This window comes from Megachile rotundata, chromosome 4 (assembly GCF_050947335.1).
Source record: "Megachile rotundata isolate GNS110a chromosome 4, iyMegRotu1, whole genome shotgun sequence".
Classification (NCBI taxonomy): domain Eukaryota; kingdom Metazoa; phylum Arthropoda; class Insecta; order Hymenoptera; family Megachilidae; genus Megachile; species Megachile rotundata.
This window is the reverse complement of record NC_134986.1, coordinates 17,746,901-17,765,640: the sequence shown is the minus strand read 5'-3', so window position 1 is coordinate 17,765,640 and position 18,740 is coordinate 17,746,901. Positions and strand designations below refer to the sequence as shown.

The following is an 18,740-nucleotide window of genomic DNA, read 5'->3' as shown; positions in this document are numbered from 1 at the left end:
ACATAGCGTTAGAACTATCTAGAATAAAGCAGACAATTCTATTCGAATCTACGATTGATACGAGTCGGTAATTAAATCTTGTAGTACACTTGTTAATTAATGCTATCGATTACTAAGACTGGGAAACTTTCTAACATTCATTTAGTGTCGGATGCGAAAAGAACTAATACGAACAATGGAAAATCGAATAGTGAACATTTAGAAAAGCAAGGAAGCTGTTTAACTTTCTCGCGGTAACGAGGAAAACCGATAATCAATTCACGTACAAAAAATCGATCGCAAAATACGTAACGAGTTTAATTTTAGACGACGCGTGTCCGTTCGGAGAAGTCATTGACCACTGAGGATTCTGGCGCGCGACAGCATTTTCATGGAAACGAACAGAGCAAAATAACGATTTTAACGAACGCTGCGGACGTTCAACCGGGTGCATACATTGTTTACATGTTCTTAATTCGTCGCTGTACAAAATACACCGGAAGTATCTTCTCGTTGCACTACTTTGATGGAATTTTGCCACTTTGGCAGAATGAAAAACAATTGATCCAACGAAGCGGCAGACGGGGACTGGCGGCAAAAATTGAACGGAAACAAAGTTCATATTAATGAACGACGTGATGCATTGAACAGAGAACGGTAACCTTATCAGCTGTTCAATAAAGGCGTTTGTTTTGTCTGACGGGAAGAGATCGGAATCGAATCGAAATCGATAGACTTTGTAACCAGCGATTTTGCGAAATTAGGTCGGCTAATATTACAGAATTCCATGCAAGTGTGCTCGTTTCCAACACTTGCGCCACGCGTTTAGATTTTACTACTGTATTACATTGCTGTACGGTATCGTAATATTGTAATATGGTAATCTTGCAGAACATGCTGATACTATGGCGTAGTGATGTAGTGTAATATAACTCAATTTTGGAGTAGCAGTATAATAGCAATATAGTAACATGGTAGTATAGTAGCATACTATCTGTACATATAGTAGTACATGTAGTAATTTTTGATACTGTATGTACTAACTGTACTGCTAACATACTGTTAACTATATATACAGTAGTTTTTCGTGAAACTAGTATATGATAGTGGTATAGTTTTGTGAGGTAGTAGTACAGTAGAGTGGTACAGTAGCATAGTAGGTATAGTAGAATGGTACAGTAGCACAGCAGGTATAGTAGGATGGTACAATAGCGTAGCAGGTATAGTAAGATGGTATAGTAGAATAGTAGGTGTACCAGGAGGTATAGTTGCTCTATGAATTTATAGTATAGTATAATATAATAGTAGCAGGTATAACTGGATGGTATAGTAGCATAGTAGGTATACCAGGATGGTATAGTTGCTCTATGAATTTATAGTATAGTATAATATAGTAATATAGTAGGTATAGTTTGATGGTACAGTAACATAGTATATAGCAGGATGATATAGTTGCTGTATGAACTTATAGTATAGTATAATATAATAATACAGTAGGTATAGTTTGATGGTACAGTAGCATAGTATATAGCAGGATGATATAGTTGCTCTATGAATTTATAATATAATCTAATATAATAGTAGATATATAGTAGTGAAATGATATAGTAGTATATGATAGAGTAATATAAGAGCATAGTATAATAGTAAATGAGACGTAGTGGTGTAATAAATGGTACAGTAGTGTTTCGAGATAGTGGCATAGTAGAGTGGAGGAAGATTTTGAGGCATATTATACAACGATAAGTTAGTTTAGGCGGACGATCAAGAGTGCCTGGGCAAGAACGTGATCGAGTGGTGTGCGAATACGTTCCGATGCGACTGTGCTCCGCAGAGTGCCGGCCAAAAGAGGGATGCAGGCCGAACTGATGTACAGAAAACCGTTGACAATGACGTCGCCGGGTCAGACTTTTCACCATCCTGGCAGCGGGAAAAGAGAGACCGGGAGAGACTCGAGGGAGACGATACACTCGGGACACTTCATGGTCTCCGATTTCGAGGCGGAGGCCCAGGACGACGAGGATGAACTCGCTGTCCCGGTGCCGGACGAAGAAGCTGCCAAGATGGCGATCATCGCGCCCATCGGTCTGTTCGCCGAGAAGTTCGCCAATTCCTTGAACGAGAAGAGTTCTCAGCAGCTCAGCATCGAGACGTCCTTGAACAAGCTGTTCCAGTGCATGTCTCTCGCTTACAGGTGAGTTTCTCTTTTCCCTCGGTTTCTTTTCTGCATTCTCATTTTTCAATGTCGTCTACCCTCTGCTATTGCCTCTTTAAGTGGTTGAACCTCTCTAAAATTTTTACCTCGAGTAGCGAGTCCTCTATTTCTTCCCGATAATGGCGCGTGTCGTTATCAACCCTATCGAATCAAATTTTTATGTCCTTTACTTTATCGTTACGAGACTATTTTTAATTGAATCGATGAGGTTTCTTCCCGAGTCGTCATCGTCCCCACTTCTCGACAATGCACGAAGCGTGCCTCGACGTTATCTGCGACGATTTTCGCGTCACGTTTTAATTGAACCTACGGTATTCGGGTGATTTCGATTTAACGCGTTTACCGTCGTTACTATAATTCTATCCGTTCGCTCGAGACGAGCGTGCATAGACGTTGACAAGGAAGATCTACGATGAAAAAGCGACCTATAAACCTCGACCAGAAACGAACTTTATCCCGTGATGTCAGTAGGCAGAAATGGCAGACACGATATATTGCGTGCGGTTCAAACGCGATGGACATGTTCCCGTGATTAAAACGTTGATAAGTTTTGCAACAATACGGGAACACTCGTAATCGGCTCCTTGTGGAGATTAGTAGAGCAACGTAGACTCTGGACGTATTTCGAGAGGACGAACGATATACCGTGTCGGCATTCCGGATGATAACGGACAATTGAATTAATGAAGAAGAGGCCGTAGAACCAAACGACAACATCGCAATTAAGCTCGTCCTCGATGAAGCTCAGACTGGCGGCTGCGTTCGCCGCGACAATTTCCGTTTTCCACTTGGAAAGTTTTTCGAGCGCTTGAAGGACTTCCTCCACCGTTTCTTGCCTCCGATTGATCGGAAGCCCGAAGAAAGAGGAGCGTTATTCGTCACGAATTTCGATAATTACGATGACTCAAATATTTTTCCCTTGTAAAATCAAACACGTTCCCACTATAAAAAAGAGGAAATATATATCCGTTTGTTTACTCTCAAATCGCGATGGAATTTCGTTCCTATACGATGACTATAGACGAATTGAGAGATCTTGTAAGCGCGTTATCACGTTATGTTGGTTATCAGATTTCGTACGAAATATTTCGCAACATTTGGATGATCGAAAAGCACCTTTGCTCTCGAACGAAACAGACACGTGCAAAAAATTCCAAGGCTATTTAAACAATTGTTCGTTTAATATTTTTTTCTGCTCTCGTGTACCGGTAGTTAAAATTTCGCATCGATTCACGAGACGTGTTAGAAACATAAATGAAGCCTGTACAATTAACGTAAGTCTAAATTACTTGTACCACGAAGAGAGATATTGTCATTAATTGCATCGAATTGTTTCATTGTCTCCCGCAACTTTTTATTTTCTGTTTGTTTGCACTCGTTGTCTCGTTAAATATAGTTGGACTTTGAAATATTTGTTTATTTTCCCGGAGAAAAGGCTCACTTCCGCAATTTTTTTCTCGTTCAGTGGATATTTATATTTATCTCGTTTTGCATAGTGTAAACTGTTATGTCACTATTACAAAATTCATGAAGCTAAATATTATAATAGCTCTTTATTATACGAAAGAAATTGATTAGATATCCGGAAATGGCCATAAAAAGAGTGTAGAATAAATTATGAACTGCAACCTTGTACGAAATAGGAGAAAGAACAAATAGCTGCGTATGCATCGTAAACGCATTATTTTATTCGACCGGTCAATCATTATTTTATCCGACCGTAAGATTGGATAATAAATGAACAGATATCGTAATTCCACCGATAGCGTTGCGGCTATTATTGTTCCGCCTTCGCGACGAAAGGGTTAATCAATTGATGATGATTTATGTCTGTACTGCAATTGGACGCGCAAAGTGAAAAGGCGTGTATATATATTTTTATCTGGCAAAGAGGAACGATATTATTGTCATTAATGACGCAACGTAGAGGCCCGAACATAACACGATCGTAAATTTTGTTTACGTTTGAAAAACAAACTGCTAAAAACATCTTTTTCGTTGATTTCCTAGGACTTTCAGATTTCTGTGTTTTCAAATTTAGAAATGGAGGAATTCGCCAGGGTAGACATTTTTATATCGAAAAATTTATATTTAGTAATTCAAAGGTCACTATATCAGAGTTTTAAGAATAAAGTACAGGAGAGCCATATAGCGAGACCACTGTGTTCATGGTGGTTAGATAACTTCGTTCGTTTATTAATAATCGAAAAATTTAGTAATTAAAGGTTACTATATCAGTAGAGATTTAAGAATAAAGTACAAGAGCCATATAGCGAGACCACCGTGTTTATGGTTAGGTTAGGAAACTTAATTTCGTTCGTTTTATTAGTAATACAGAAATTTAGTAATTAAAGGTCACTATATCAGCAGAGATTTAAGAATAAAGTACAAGAGCCATATAGCGAGACTGCACCGTGTTTATGGTTAGGTTAGGTAACTTAATTTCGTTCATTTTATTAGTAATAACAAAATTTATATTTGCTAATTGAAATTACTTATCAACAGAGTTTTAAGAATAAAGTACAACAGCCATATAGTGAGACTCCACCGTGTTCACGTTAGGTAACTTCGTTCGTTTTATTAGTAACATAAATATTTGTAACACAGTCATTAACAAACCATTTATTTTTCCCATACCGGGGATAATTCCATTGCGAAAGTATTTCGTTTGTGTAGAACGATAACTGACGTGAATCACGTTGATTGTAGAACGGTTTAGAACAACAGTTTGTGTGTTCATCCTTATTCCGATGTGCATCGCAATTTTCTCCGTAATCTGTCGTTTCGTAAATAAACAAGACATCGTACTGAAAATAAAGGAAACGTAATTTTTCATTGATGTTCATAGAAACATTATCTCATCGAATGTTTGCACAACGTGTATTCATATTTTCGTTTACGACGATGTCATTATTGTCACTGCGATTGGTTAAGCAGGGTCTGACCCTCGAAAATATGGAGTACTCTCACCACGTGGTTTCTCAGCAGCGAATTCTCCAAATTTCCAAATGACTGATAGGAAAATTCCGTGGAGTGACTCTTACCGTTAATCATAATCGCAATCTCATTTAGATGGTAATTATTCTATGCCAAGTGCAATTGACCTCCGTGATAAGCGTATACTGATTATTAAGAAACCGTTTTGAAGCGGTTAATAAATCATTTCTAGCTTTTGATAAGAGTTATATCATTTTGAATTTACAAAATTTCCAATCGTATCACATTCGTGCGTATTAACATAATTAGATGCCACTTATAATAACATTACGTCTCCCGACGTATGCGAGTGAATTAGCATTGTACGGTAGAATACGATATAACAAAATAGAAAATCTTCAAGAACTAACAAGTTAAATTATCAGCTCTCCCTATCGATCTTATCCGCGGTAGATAAAAATTTCCTAAACAACCTCGATTACCTGAAGATTTGAAATAATCCTGGAAAATCCGAACATAAATATTTCTATCCAAATAAAACATCGTCTACATAAGACTATCGCCTAAAGGAATAATATCTATACGTAGAAATTATCAGCACTATCAGAAAAGCAGTCTTACACATTAGTGAAATTCCCAACGTTTCCACAAAATGAAGCAAAGCATTAGCGGTCGAAAGAATAATTATGTATACGATATATCGTGATTCACTTCTCTAATTCCAAGTTGACCGTTCTCTCGCTACCCGCGTAACTCGAAAATGTGAATCGAGCTAAATTACCGTAAAGACCTACGCGAGCGTGTGTGCGAGTGTCACATCGTATCTTTTATCATGCAAGGCCACTGCGTCATCGGGGCACAGACACACCATTAATGTGTCTGTTGTATGTCCGCGAGAATATCAGCTGCTCGGAAGCCGAATTGATCAATTTCACTTTTAGAACATTTCATTACAGGCTCGTATCATCGATTCGACTGTTTAAAACGCATACGTTACTTCTTGTCGAACGATGACGTAACTAATTGCATATGACTACTGATTAATATTGGTAGTGTAATACAAGTTTACATAAAAGCCACAAGTTTCGTTACGGACTTTTGCAATAGTGACGTTCATATTCTCGTTAAGAGTCGCGCGTCTATTTTGGTGCAGTATTGAAATTGTAATGTGTTAGATTGCCACTCGTTTTATTGCCACTACACATTGTATCGCCATGCGTTAGATCTCCATGTGTTATATTGCTACGCCTAGAATTTAGACGTGTTGAAATACCTCGCGTTATATTGCCGCATGTAGAATTTCTATACGTTGAAATACCACGCGTTATATCGCCGCATGTTATATTTCTATGCGTTGTATTGCCACGCGTGAAATTTCGACTTGTTGAAACACCTCGCGTTATATTGCCGCGCGTAGAATTTCTACACGTTGGAACACCAAGCGTTATATCGCCACATATTGTACTTCTATGCGTTGTATTGCCACGCGTGGAATTTCGACGTGTTGAAACACCTCGCGTTATATTGCCGCGCGTAGAATTTCTACACGTTGAAATACCACGCGTTATATCGCTATACGGTGTATTTCTATGCATTGTATTGCCACGCGTCGAATTTCGACGTGTTGAAACACCTCGCGTTATATTGCCGCGCGTAGAATTTCCACACGTTGGAACACCACGCGTTATATCGCCACATATTGTATTTCTATGCGTTGTATTGCCACGCGTAAAATTTCGACGTGTTGAAACACCTCGCGTTATATTGCCACGCGTAGAATTTCTACACGTTGGAACACCACGCGTTATATCGCCGCATGTTATATTTCTATGCGTTGTATTGCCACGCGTGAAATTTCGACTTGTTGAAACGCCTCGCGTTATATTGCCGCGCGTAGAATTTCTACACGTTGGAACACCACGCGTTATATCGCCACATATTGTACTTCTATGCGTTGTATTGCCACGCGTGGAATTTCGACGTGTTGAAACACCTCGCGTTATATTGCCGCGTGTAGAATTTCTACACGTTGGAACACCACGCGTTATATCACCACATATTGTATTTCTATGCGTTGTATTGCCACGCGTAGAATTTCGATGTGTTGAAACACCTCGCGTTATATTGCCGCGCGTAGAATTTCCACACGTTGGAACACCACGCGTTATATCGCCACATATTGTATTTCTATGCGTTGTATTGCCACGCGTAGAATTTCTACGTGTGGAAACACCACGCGTTATATCGCCACACGTTATATTTCTACGCGTTGCATCGCCAAGCGTTATACTGCCACGCGTAAAATTTCGACGCGCTGAATCACCTCGCGTTATATTGCCACACGTTATATCGCCACACATTACATTTCTACGCGTTGTATGGCCAAGTGTTATATTGCCACGCGTAGAATTTCTACGCATTGCATTTCTATGCATTCAAATACCTCGCATTATATCGCCACGCCTTTATATCACCACGTGTTATATTTGCCACGCGTTAGATGGCGGCATATTATAATTTTACCGTTATAGAAGGTAGGGTTTAGGAAAGAAAGAGACGAGTTAGTAATAATTGCATACAATTATGTAAATACAAAATTGTTTAAGATAACAGAAACGATTACTTCGGAAATATTTTAAACAGCAAATTAGTGACATGTTTAATTCATTCATACGTTTTATCTCAGCATAACGCTGCAGTTTTCGAATTTCCTTCGTACGAAATTCACAAGCGCCGAGTGCCACAAGAAAAATATCGAGTGTCGCAACGTTCGCGATGAAACGTGAAATTTATTTTATCAGGTGGAAATCTCACGGAACGAGAGAATATACCGAGAAACGTTTTTACCACTTTCATGTGCAATCTGTCGTAATTAACAAGCTGATAAAGTAACGACCGCTGCAATAATTAAAACGCATTATTTGCTCGGAACAGAACGCGTTACAAATCCGGTATTGAACTGCGCACCGTACGAAACTACTCAGACATTTAAATTTGATGCGGACTGTTTTTCGTTACGCGACAAAGTGCAAACACGGCTTTCTGCTAAATTGTACCACCCTGAACTTCTTTACGATCGCTCTAATGCTTGCCGCGATTTGCGTGATTCCTTTCTTAATGCAACTTATCAATGCTGACGATGTTGGTGTCTTACGTTAGATTGAATACTATCCGTTTATTATACAAATATTGTGGAAGTGTGTCGAATCAGTGTTAACCTTTAACACGTTCACCGACATAATAAAAATGTCTTACTATTTCTTTCGTCACCGGTTTGTTAGATAGTCTGTTTCGTTTATCGATTAAGTTCACGGACATTCTGCTGAGGTATACTTTTCATTCTGTCGTAATTATTGGCGTAATTAGCACTTTATTTCAGATGAATTAAGTTCTAAGGATAATTATCCTAGGTAATAGATTGTGACTGCAGTATTTCTATATTTCTGGATAGTTGTTTCGAAGTCCTTATGTCCCTTGATGCTGATATCCCTAGATTTCCATACCTTTGGATTTCCGTATTTCTACATTCTTATATCCCCAGATCCCAACGTCCCTAATTAAATATCCTTAGATCCCAAATTTCATTAGATCAAAATATCCTTAGATCCCAATAACCCCAGATCCAGGATGTCCCTAGATCCTAACATTGCTAGATCCAAGTATCCCTAGATTCCAATATTTCTAGATCCAAGTATCCCTAGATCCAAAATATCCCTAGATCCCAATATTTCTAGATCCAAAATATCCTTAGATCCCAACATTCCTAGATCCAAGCATCCCTAGATCCCAATATTTCTAGATCCAAAATATTCCTAGATCCAAATATCCCTAGATCCCAATATTTCTAGATCCAAAATATCCTTAGATCCCAACATTCCTAGATCCAAGCATCCCTAGATCCCAATATTTCTAGATCCAAAATATTCCTAGATCCAAATATCCCTAGATCCAAATATTCCTAGGTCCAAGTATCCCTAGATCCAAATATTCCTAGATCCAACTATTCCTAGATCCAAAATATTCCTAGATCTCAACATCCTTAGATCCAAACATTCCTATATCCAAATGTCCCTAGATCTAAATATCTCTAAATCCCAATATCTCTAGAGTCCCATAGGTATCTATATCACCATAAATACCAATGTCCCTAATATACTATAACATACTATATCCCTAGGAACATTTTATCCCTAGTATAGTAGTGTCTTCTCTCTACACACATCTTACACTTTTTATTATACATATCTCTTATATTAATTTCAAACGTTGCGAATCATACGGCAAATGAATATATAATTCAATTCTGTTTGTTTTTCCACCACGAGCTCATTAACCCCTCCGCACACGAAAGTAATAAATGAGATTGATCAGATCGCGTTGGATTAAATGTTTCCACATGGCGTCTGTTGTGTAATACTTGATTAATCTCCGAAGCGTTACAATTATTCCTTGATTTGTTCCAACGTATTGTAGCCACTGACTAATTCGGTATCTCGATTATTTTGCAATACAGTTTTTATTTATAGTCGTCGATAACACACGTGTTAACGAAAATTCGAGATAACGTTATGTATTGTACTCAAAAATTGTCGATAACATGCGTGATCGATACAGCGTCTAAGCCTTCGAAATTCGAAACATATGTATTCACACTTCGAGATTTAATTGGGAAGAAAAATACTGGGTAGAGCGAAATCTTGGACAAACGACGATGATAATCGAGTTGCAGCCGCACGACGAACAAATAACTAATTATAAGATAACGAGACTACAGTCATGGAAGAGAAATTACATTTTGCAGAAAATGAATTCGTTTCATGACTCGCTGATTTTGGGCCTGCGACGAAGAACATTTTACGTATCGCGAGGATTTAATTTCTTCGGAGAATAATTTTAAACAGAACAAAAAAGACAATTATATAAATTGATGATCGCGTTGTCACTGACGCAACCATATTTATTGTTATTGTATTTTGGTTGCATCATTAAGACGTAATGTCGTCACGCAATATACGATACTATCTATCAGAAATTAATGGAATATGGTTATGAGTATTAAACAAATAAAGAAATACTAAATAATTAAACAGAACACTTATAACTTTTTGAAAAAAACTTTATATATTTAAATGAAGAAAACTAAGGAAGAACTACTTAAATAACTTGTTCTATTATATCCGTGCGAAATCAGAATTTTTATGAAGAGAAACAAACACGAAAGAGAATATCAGAATTATTTTTATTTAACATTTGCGAATCAAAATTTAAACGAGTGGCATCATATAAATAATCGATAATCTAACATACATAATTATCGACGTCTTATTACCGACATCAGTAAATGTTATCGACTTCTTATTAAATTTATTTTTGCCACTTTACTATGGAAATTCAACACGCCCCCTCAAAAATAAATTTGATATACTTAACAAAACTGGTATAACTAAATTAATCTCTTTATTAAATAAGACAGTCCTTCCTTGTTTTACCTGGGAAATACATATGGCCCAACATTTGTTGCAAAGAATCAGGAAAACCCAGGAAAACCTGATTAGACCATGTTAACTATGATTTATAACAAATTACAACTATTATCAACATTTAAATAGAATTTAAACACAATTAAAACAGAATTAAAACAGAATTAAAATAGAATTAAAACAGAATTATATAAACATATGTATGGAATAAGAATTATAAAATTTATATTAAGTTCATTCCTTTTCTAAATTCCTGGAATTTATTTCCTGGCAACGGCTTCGTTAATATGTCGGCTAATTGTTCACCTGTGGGAATGAATTCAAGTTTTATCACATTCTTTTCAACTTGTTCTCTAGAAAAATGGTATTTTATGTCAATATGTTTTGATCGTTTATGACTGCTAGGATTACTTGCAATATTAATGCAACCCATGTTGTCTTCATATATTATTATTGGATCAGAAATACTTATATTAACACTAATTGCCAACGATTTTAACCAGAGTGCCTCTCTGACAGCTTCAAAAAGTGCCATATATTCGGCCTCAGTAGATGAAGCAGCTACTGATGTCTGTCTTTTAGTATTCCAACATATTGTACATTTTTCGTACAACTTGAATACATATCCTGTTGTGCTCCTTCGATCTGTATTTTCACTACCTCCCCAATCTGAATCTACGTAGCCATTTAATAAATTTTTATAATTATTTCTAACATATGTTAATTTAACTTCAGTTGATCCTTTTAGATATCTTAGAACTCTTTTAAGATTTTGCCACAATTCTTTATTATTTTTGTTTGTATACCGACTCAAAATATTTACAGCTATACTTAAATCAGGTCTTGTACAAATCATTATATACATTAAACATCCAATTAAATTCCGACAAGGTGCATCATATTTTACATCTGAATTTAAAGCTATATAATCTAATACACTTGGAAGAGGTGTGCTAATAGGTTTACAATCTACCATATTAAATTTCTTAAGAACAGTCTTAATATACGCACTCTGATCCAACGTTATTTGTTCATTATTTCTTTCGATTTTTATACCAAGGAACAATTTAATTTCATTTAAATCTGTCATTAAAAATCTATTTTTCAAATAATTTTTGAAATTTGTCATTGTGTCAAATTCAGCAGTTATTATCACTAGATCGTCCACATATAATACAACATATATATTCTTTAATATATTCTTTCGATCTAACATATAAATACAACGATCTGCTGATGAATTTCGGAAACCTTTCTCTACAAGAGCTTTTTCAAACATCTCAAACCAGCACCTCGCTGCTTGTTTAAGACCATACAAAGCTTTATTCAATTTACACACTTGATTACTATTATCACATTTGACACCTTCTGGAATTCGCATATAAATTTCTTCTCTCAAAATACCATTTAAAAATGCCGTCTTCACATCCATGTGATGAACTAATAAATTATTCTGATTTGCGAAGGCCATGAAAAATCTAAAACTTGATATCCTAGCTACAGGTGCAAATGTTTCGTTATAATCTTCTAAATATTTCTGGCTGAAACCACGAGCCACAAGTCGAGCTTTATATTTCACTGGATTTCCGAATTCATCATTCTTTATCGTAAATACCCATTTACAATCAACAATGTTCTTATCTTTTGGCTTCGATACCAAATCCCATGTTTTATTAATAACTAATGAGTTTATTTCATCTGCAATCGCTTGTTCCCACCTGACTCTATCTTCTCTAGTTTTAATTTCATCAAATGAAGTAGGAATTTTAAAAACTACTGACTGAGCGCACAAAAGATAATCATTGTCAATGTCCAACTCATTATATGACATAGGAGGGAGTTGCTTAATCCTATCACTCCTTCTAGGTTCTATGTTATCTTTTAATTCATTTATTTTATTTTTCTCCGGTCCCGATACTCCTGTTACATCTGTTTCTGTTACAGATTTACTATTTCCTTCATCTGACATTACTTTTGTTCTCGGCTCTACTATATCTGATTCAATGCTATCAGATTTCCTTTTCTTTAACACATCTGATTTTTGATTATCAGATTTATTAAATTCACACTGTATATCTACTGATTTTGGCATCTCTCGAGATGCATCAGTTTCACACAAATCACGTTTAAAATCACTTTTCTTTGTTATAGGCCGAGATTCTAAGTAATTAACTTCATCAACTACTACATCTCTTACTATTTCAAATCTCCCATTTTCTACATTCCACACTTTATAACCATTTGGTGTAAACCCTACCAAAATACACTTATAAGACTTCTCGTCAAATTTTGACTGTCTTACTTTACTATGCACATATACCGTAGAACCAAAAACTTTTAAATATTTCAGTTTGGGCTTTTTATTATGCCACAATTCAAATGGGGTTTTATCAACAGTAAGAGCTTTCGATGGGGTTAAATTAATCAAATATGTAGCAGTTAAAACTGCTTCTCCCCAAAACTCTTTTTCTAAACTTGCACCACTTATCATTGCACGTGCTTTTTCCGTTATTGTTCTATTCATCCGTTCTGCAACACCATTCAATTGTGGAGTTCGCGGGACCGTTAAATGATAACTTATTCCTTTTTCTATACAATAATCTTTCATCTCGTTTGATAAATATTCTTTGCCATTATCACAATATATATTGACAATTTTCAAATTAAAACGAGTCTCACTTTTTGCAACATAATCTTTAAACATTTTAAATACGTCTGATTTATTTTCAAGTAAGTATGTTACACAATAATGCGTATATTCATCTATAAATGTAACAAAATACTTTTTATTATTAATTGTAGAAGGAGTGATTGGACCACAAACATCTGTATGGACTATAAACAATGGTCGTGTAATATGATGTTTATCCTTTGCCTTTTCAAATGGCAATTTGGCTTGTTTCCCTTTTATACAAGCTTCACATAACCTATCATCTGGAAATACTTTTTCTAAAAACATCACATCCTCCACCATTTGTTTATTTTTCAATTCTAAAAATTTTATTTTTCCCATATGTCCTAATCGTCTATGCCACAATTCATAACTATTTGCTACTCTATTGGACATATAGGAATTAAATAAATTTACCCTTTTTCTTATAATTTCAAAATCTATACATATTAAATTATTTAAAGGCTTACCGTACATTACCATATTACCATCTTTAGTTATTTCAACTCCCCTTTCATCAAAAATAATTCTCATTCCTTTTTGTTGTAATTTCCTTACAGATAATAAATTATATGATACATCTGGGCAGTATAATACATCCTCTAAAATACAGTTAATTCCCATATTGGTAGTTACAGATACATTTCCTTTCTTCAAAGCCATTATATGTTGTCCATGCTTCGCTATTGATATCTTTATTTGTGGATTAAGCACATGTATGCTTAAAAATACCTTTTCATCATTCACAATATGATCTGATGCTCCCGAATCCAAGATAAATAATAATTTGTCTGTATACTTAACTTCATAATTTCCAGTCATGAAAGCAAAGCCGGATACATCATTACTAGTTGTTGCCTGAGTTGTTTGAACTAGATGTAAATTACGATTTTTATCATTTTGTTCTGCTCTATACTGTAATTTCTTTTTATAATAATAGCACTCCTTTATTTTATGACCTTTCCTACCACATTGGTGGCATTTACCAGCAAATTTCTGCTTGTTTGATTTAAACATGGTTACTCTTCTTCTATTACCCCTATGATTACCTCTTCTGAACCGGGCACTCTCAAAATTGTTCGACCGGTAATTTTCAGCTTCAGCATGCAAAACTTTTGCGCTGGTATCTATCTTTTCACTCTTTATTCTGGTTTCATAATCAAACAGCCTCTTTTTAACAATGTCCAAGGTAATTTTGGCCTCGGTCATCATTGTCTCAATAACAGTTGATACAGTTTCATATGCTTCTGGTAAACTGGACAATAAAATTGAAATTATTTCATTTTCCCGTACTGTCACGCCCGCAGCTGACAATTCCGTTATTAAATCATCAAATATTTCAAAGTGATCTTTTAATGAACTATCATTTTTCATTTTCAATCTTAATAATTTTTTTCGAATAGACAATTCAGTAGCCGTACTTTGACTTTCATATACACTATCTAAATTTAGTAAAATTGATTTTGCTGTACTTCCCTCTGTATCGTATTTTAAGTGTGTATCCGCCAAATATTGAACGATGGTGCATTTAGCAATTCGCTCTGCCTTCGACCATTCTTCGGTAAGCGGAAATGGTGGCTGCTCATCAACAACTTTCAAAACGTCCAGTTCGTATAACAGATTACGAATTCTATGTTTCCATGCGTTGTACTTAGAACCATTAAATTGTGGAATGTTCTTTTTATTTGATGCATCCATTATCAAAGTCTTTTAATATTCAAACGATTTAAAAATAAATACTAAACAATTAAACACAAAAGCAAACACAAAAACACTTAAAATTATACGTGACCTGGGCCCATAACCTAATGGAATATGGTTATGAGTATTAAACAAATAAAGAAATACTAAATAATTAAACAGAACACTTATAACTTTTTGAAAAAAACTTTATATATTTAAATGAAGAAAACTAAGGAAGAACTACTTAAATAACTTGTTCTATTATATCCGTGCGAAATCAGAATTTTTATGAAGAGAAACAAACACGAAAGAGAATATCAGAATTATTTTTATTTAACATTTGCGAATCAAAATTTAAACGAGTGGCATCATATAAATAATCGATAATCTAACATACATAATTATCGACGTCTTATTACCGACATCAGTAAATGTTATCGACTTCTTATTAAATTTATTTTTGCCACTTTACTATGGAAATTCAACAGAAATAATACGATACGAGAGAAAAACAACGTAAATTCGAACACAACATCGATTCAAATGACTTTCACTCGATATTCGGGGTTTCCCAGTGACAGGACAGATCCGTGGAAAATCTTAATTCGTTTTCCCTGCTTATTTCCTTCCACTGTTCATTTATATTTAGAACGGCATTCGCCTCAGTCGAGCAAACACTGTTGAGCATTTGCCGCGCTCGAGTAAACAGGGATCGAGTGCGGTTCTCCAACGATAGTTCCGCATGATCCGCTAATCCGAAACTCCGATATGAGTTACAAGGGAACACGTTACAGAGCTTTGAACCTTGTAAATGAGCTTTTCCAACGCGTAAAACCCGCAGAGCTTTCGATTACCAAGAATCACGAGGCGGAAGAAGATACCGCTTTAATTGATGGATTAGCTTTTACAGAGGCATAGCAACTGTAAAGCTGCGGTGATTACGTTAAGCCTTTTATGACGAACCATCTATCAGTTTGCTTTAACTATTTCAATCGATAACATCGTTTACGTTTCTCGCGTTCAGTTATCATATTTTTCTGAAATTTTAATGTGTTAATTTATGGTAGAAGGGAAGATTTGTATGACGCGTTGTGAATCGAAATGAATTATTGCGCATCATAGCGTAGAATATTCAATGCAGAATATTCAATGCGCAGATCTACTGCGCAGGGAAGTGTATTGCGCCGAATTACTGCGCATCGAGACTTGACGCGCTGAATTACAACGCGTTGAAATACTTTGCATTGAAGTACAACGCGCCGAATTGCAGCGAATCGAAGTACAACACTTCGAATTACAGCGCATCGAAGTACCACGCTTCAAATTACAGTGCATCGAAGTACCACTCTTCGAATTACAGCGCATCAAAGTACCACGCTTGGAAGTACAGCGCATCGAAGTACCAAGCTTCGAATTACAGCGCATCGAAGTACCACGCTTCGAATCATAGCGCATCGAATTTCACTGCTTCGAATCACAGCGCATCGAAGTACCACGCTTCGAATTACAGCGCATCGAATTCCACTGCTTCGAATCACAGCGCATCGAAGTACCACGCTTCGAATTACAGCGCACCGAAGTATCACGCTTTGAATTACAGCGCATTGAAGTACCACGCTTGGAATTACAGCGCATCGAAGTACCACGCTTCGAATTACAACGCATCGAAGCACCACGCTTTGAATTACTGCGCATCAAAGTACCACGCTTCGAATTACAGCGCATCGAAGTACAACGCGTGGAACCACAGCACATCGAAACACAACGCACCAAATTACAGCGCGTCAAAACACAATACGTTGAAGTACAGCGCAAACACAACGCGTCGAATCACAGCGTATCGGATTATAACGTTCCCAATTACAGCGCACCCATGTACACCCATGTGCGCCCTAGTGCAGCGCATCAAATAACACCAAAATACAAGATAAATTACAGCTCATCAAAACACACTGCAGCGAGTTACACCGCATCATCCTATAACGCTTCGATACGTAACGCGTCGTCATTTGACGTGGACATTGAGTATAAGCGGTAGCGAATGCGTTATCGTTTAATAGGGCATTTAGCGCTGACAATCGAGCACCCGATATTGCGAGGGAGTGGGTTTAGCGTTAACTTATCTGGTAACCGACAACAAATGTATTACCGATTCTGTATAACATACGATCGAGGATAATTATTGTTTTTTTTTTAATTGATCAGTTTGGTCTACAGTAGGTATGACGTATGGGCATTTGAATTTGTTCCAGACAGAAATTGACATCGCCCAAGTGGAATCGGTTCAAAGGAATCAGGCTGAGATGGAAGGACAAGATCAGACTGAACAACGTCATCTGGCGATGTTGGCACATGCAATGTAAGGACTTTTACTATTTTATTCTTTAGAATTTAAGATAATTACGTTCCACGTTATTACGTGGAAAACTCTATTATTATAGAGGTGTATCTTTCGCTGATTAGCATGTTCTAAGATAAATGAAGCGTGATGTACTGATCAGTACAATCATGTACTGATCAATATAATCATGTACTGATTGACAAAAATTATGAAACTCTCTTGAATGAAATCCCTTTTACTCAAACGTACGTCATCGAAAAATTGCTCGAGCTCATTAAGTCGGATCAATGTCCATTCACAAAAATACGCATCTGCGTTTCAGTAACTCATTCATGAAATTTTAGCGAGGGTCTACGATTACGTAACACAGCGAAAGATTCTTACAACTAAGCGCGCTGTTAATGTCTAATTATGTTGTAAACGTCGGGCGAGGAAAAGCTACATCCGTAACTAAACACGTAAATGAAGGATTCATTGAATAGTTCGACACTTGTAATCGTTTGAGCGATCCAGTAACCGGAAGTATTACGCGAAACACAAGGCGCATTGACTGACCAGATTTTACTTACCATTACGTAGCGTTTCGCACGATAACCCTGGTCGATAACGTCGCGCCTACATTTTAGTTTTTTATTCCTCGTCGCTACTTTTTATTTACTACGGATGAGCTGTCACAGTCAACAGATACAGATCGCGGGTCACGGCGTTGATTAACAAACGTCGCGTCGCCGAAAGAGGAAGGCACTGTAGCCAATCTACTTCTTTATTGTTATTTTAAAATTAAACATGGATATTGCAATCGTTTGAACTCGATCCTGGGTCACGTTGATCCAAATTATTTTTGTATATCGGCTACGACCGATCGAGCCTTATCGAGCCTTCACTTTAAATATATCTTCTTTTTTTATTGTTTTCGGACTTTTAATTTTGAGTTGGTTTCATTACGTTTCTTATTTTGATCTTACTTTGTTGTAATTTTTGTTTTTAGTTGCCTGAGGCATACTTTTAATTTTTAGTTACTTTAGTCGTGTCTTTGATTTTGAAGTATATTCTTCATTTTGGACTTACTTTATTATATTTTTAATTTTGTACTGGCTTATTTATGCCTTTGATTTTGAATTAATTTAATTATGTCCATTGTGAACTGACTTAATTATATTTTTAATTATGAATTAATTTAATTATGTCCATTGTGAACTGACTTAATTATGTTTTTAATTATGAATTAATTTAATTATGTTCATTTTGAACTGACTTAATTATGTTTTTAATTATGAATTAATTTAATTATGTCCATTGTGAACTGACTTAATTATGTTGTTAATTATGAATTAATTTAATTATGTTCATTTTGAACTGACTTAATTATGTTGTTAATTATGAATTAATTTAATTATGTTCATTTTGAACTGACTTAATTATGTTTTTAATTAT

The 18,740-nt window shown here is 36.0% G+C and overlaps 1 protein-coding gene and 1 long non-coding RNA gene across 9 annotated transcripts in view; one reads left to right on the top strand and one right to left on the bottom strand.

The window, feature by feature from the left end:
- The window catches only part of Mondo (MLX interacting protein mondo), a 31,353-nt gene that overhangs the window by 2,010 nt on the left and 10,603 nt on the right, over positions 1-18,740 (top strand). For 5 of the 8 annotated variants that reach the window (XM_076530689.1, XM_076530690.1, XM_012296558.2 and 2 more), the window contains exons 2-3: positions 1,814-2,173; positions 17,218-17,324. In XM_076530689.1, the coding sequence (XP_076386804.1) occupies positions 1,833-2,173; positions 17,218-17,324 (448 nt within the window). In that variant the 5' untranslated portion in view covers positions 1,814-1,832. Of the gene's footprint in view, positions 1-1,730; positions 2,174-17,217; positions 17,325-18,740 lie in introns of all 8 variants that reach the window. The other 3 variants (XM_012296557.2, XM_012296559.2, XM_012296563.2) reach the window with 3 other exon arrangements.
- On the bottom strand, positions 1,089-10,158 carry LOC143264271 (uncharacterized). Its single transcript, XR_013037873.1, has 2 exons — positions 7,806-10,158; positions 1,089-5,001 (listed from the first exon to the last, which is right to left on the bottom strand). It is a non-coding gene; the product is annotated as an uncharacterized LOC143264271 (long non-coding RNA).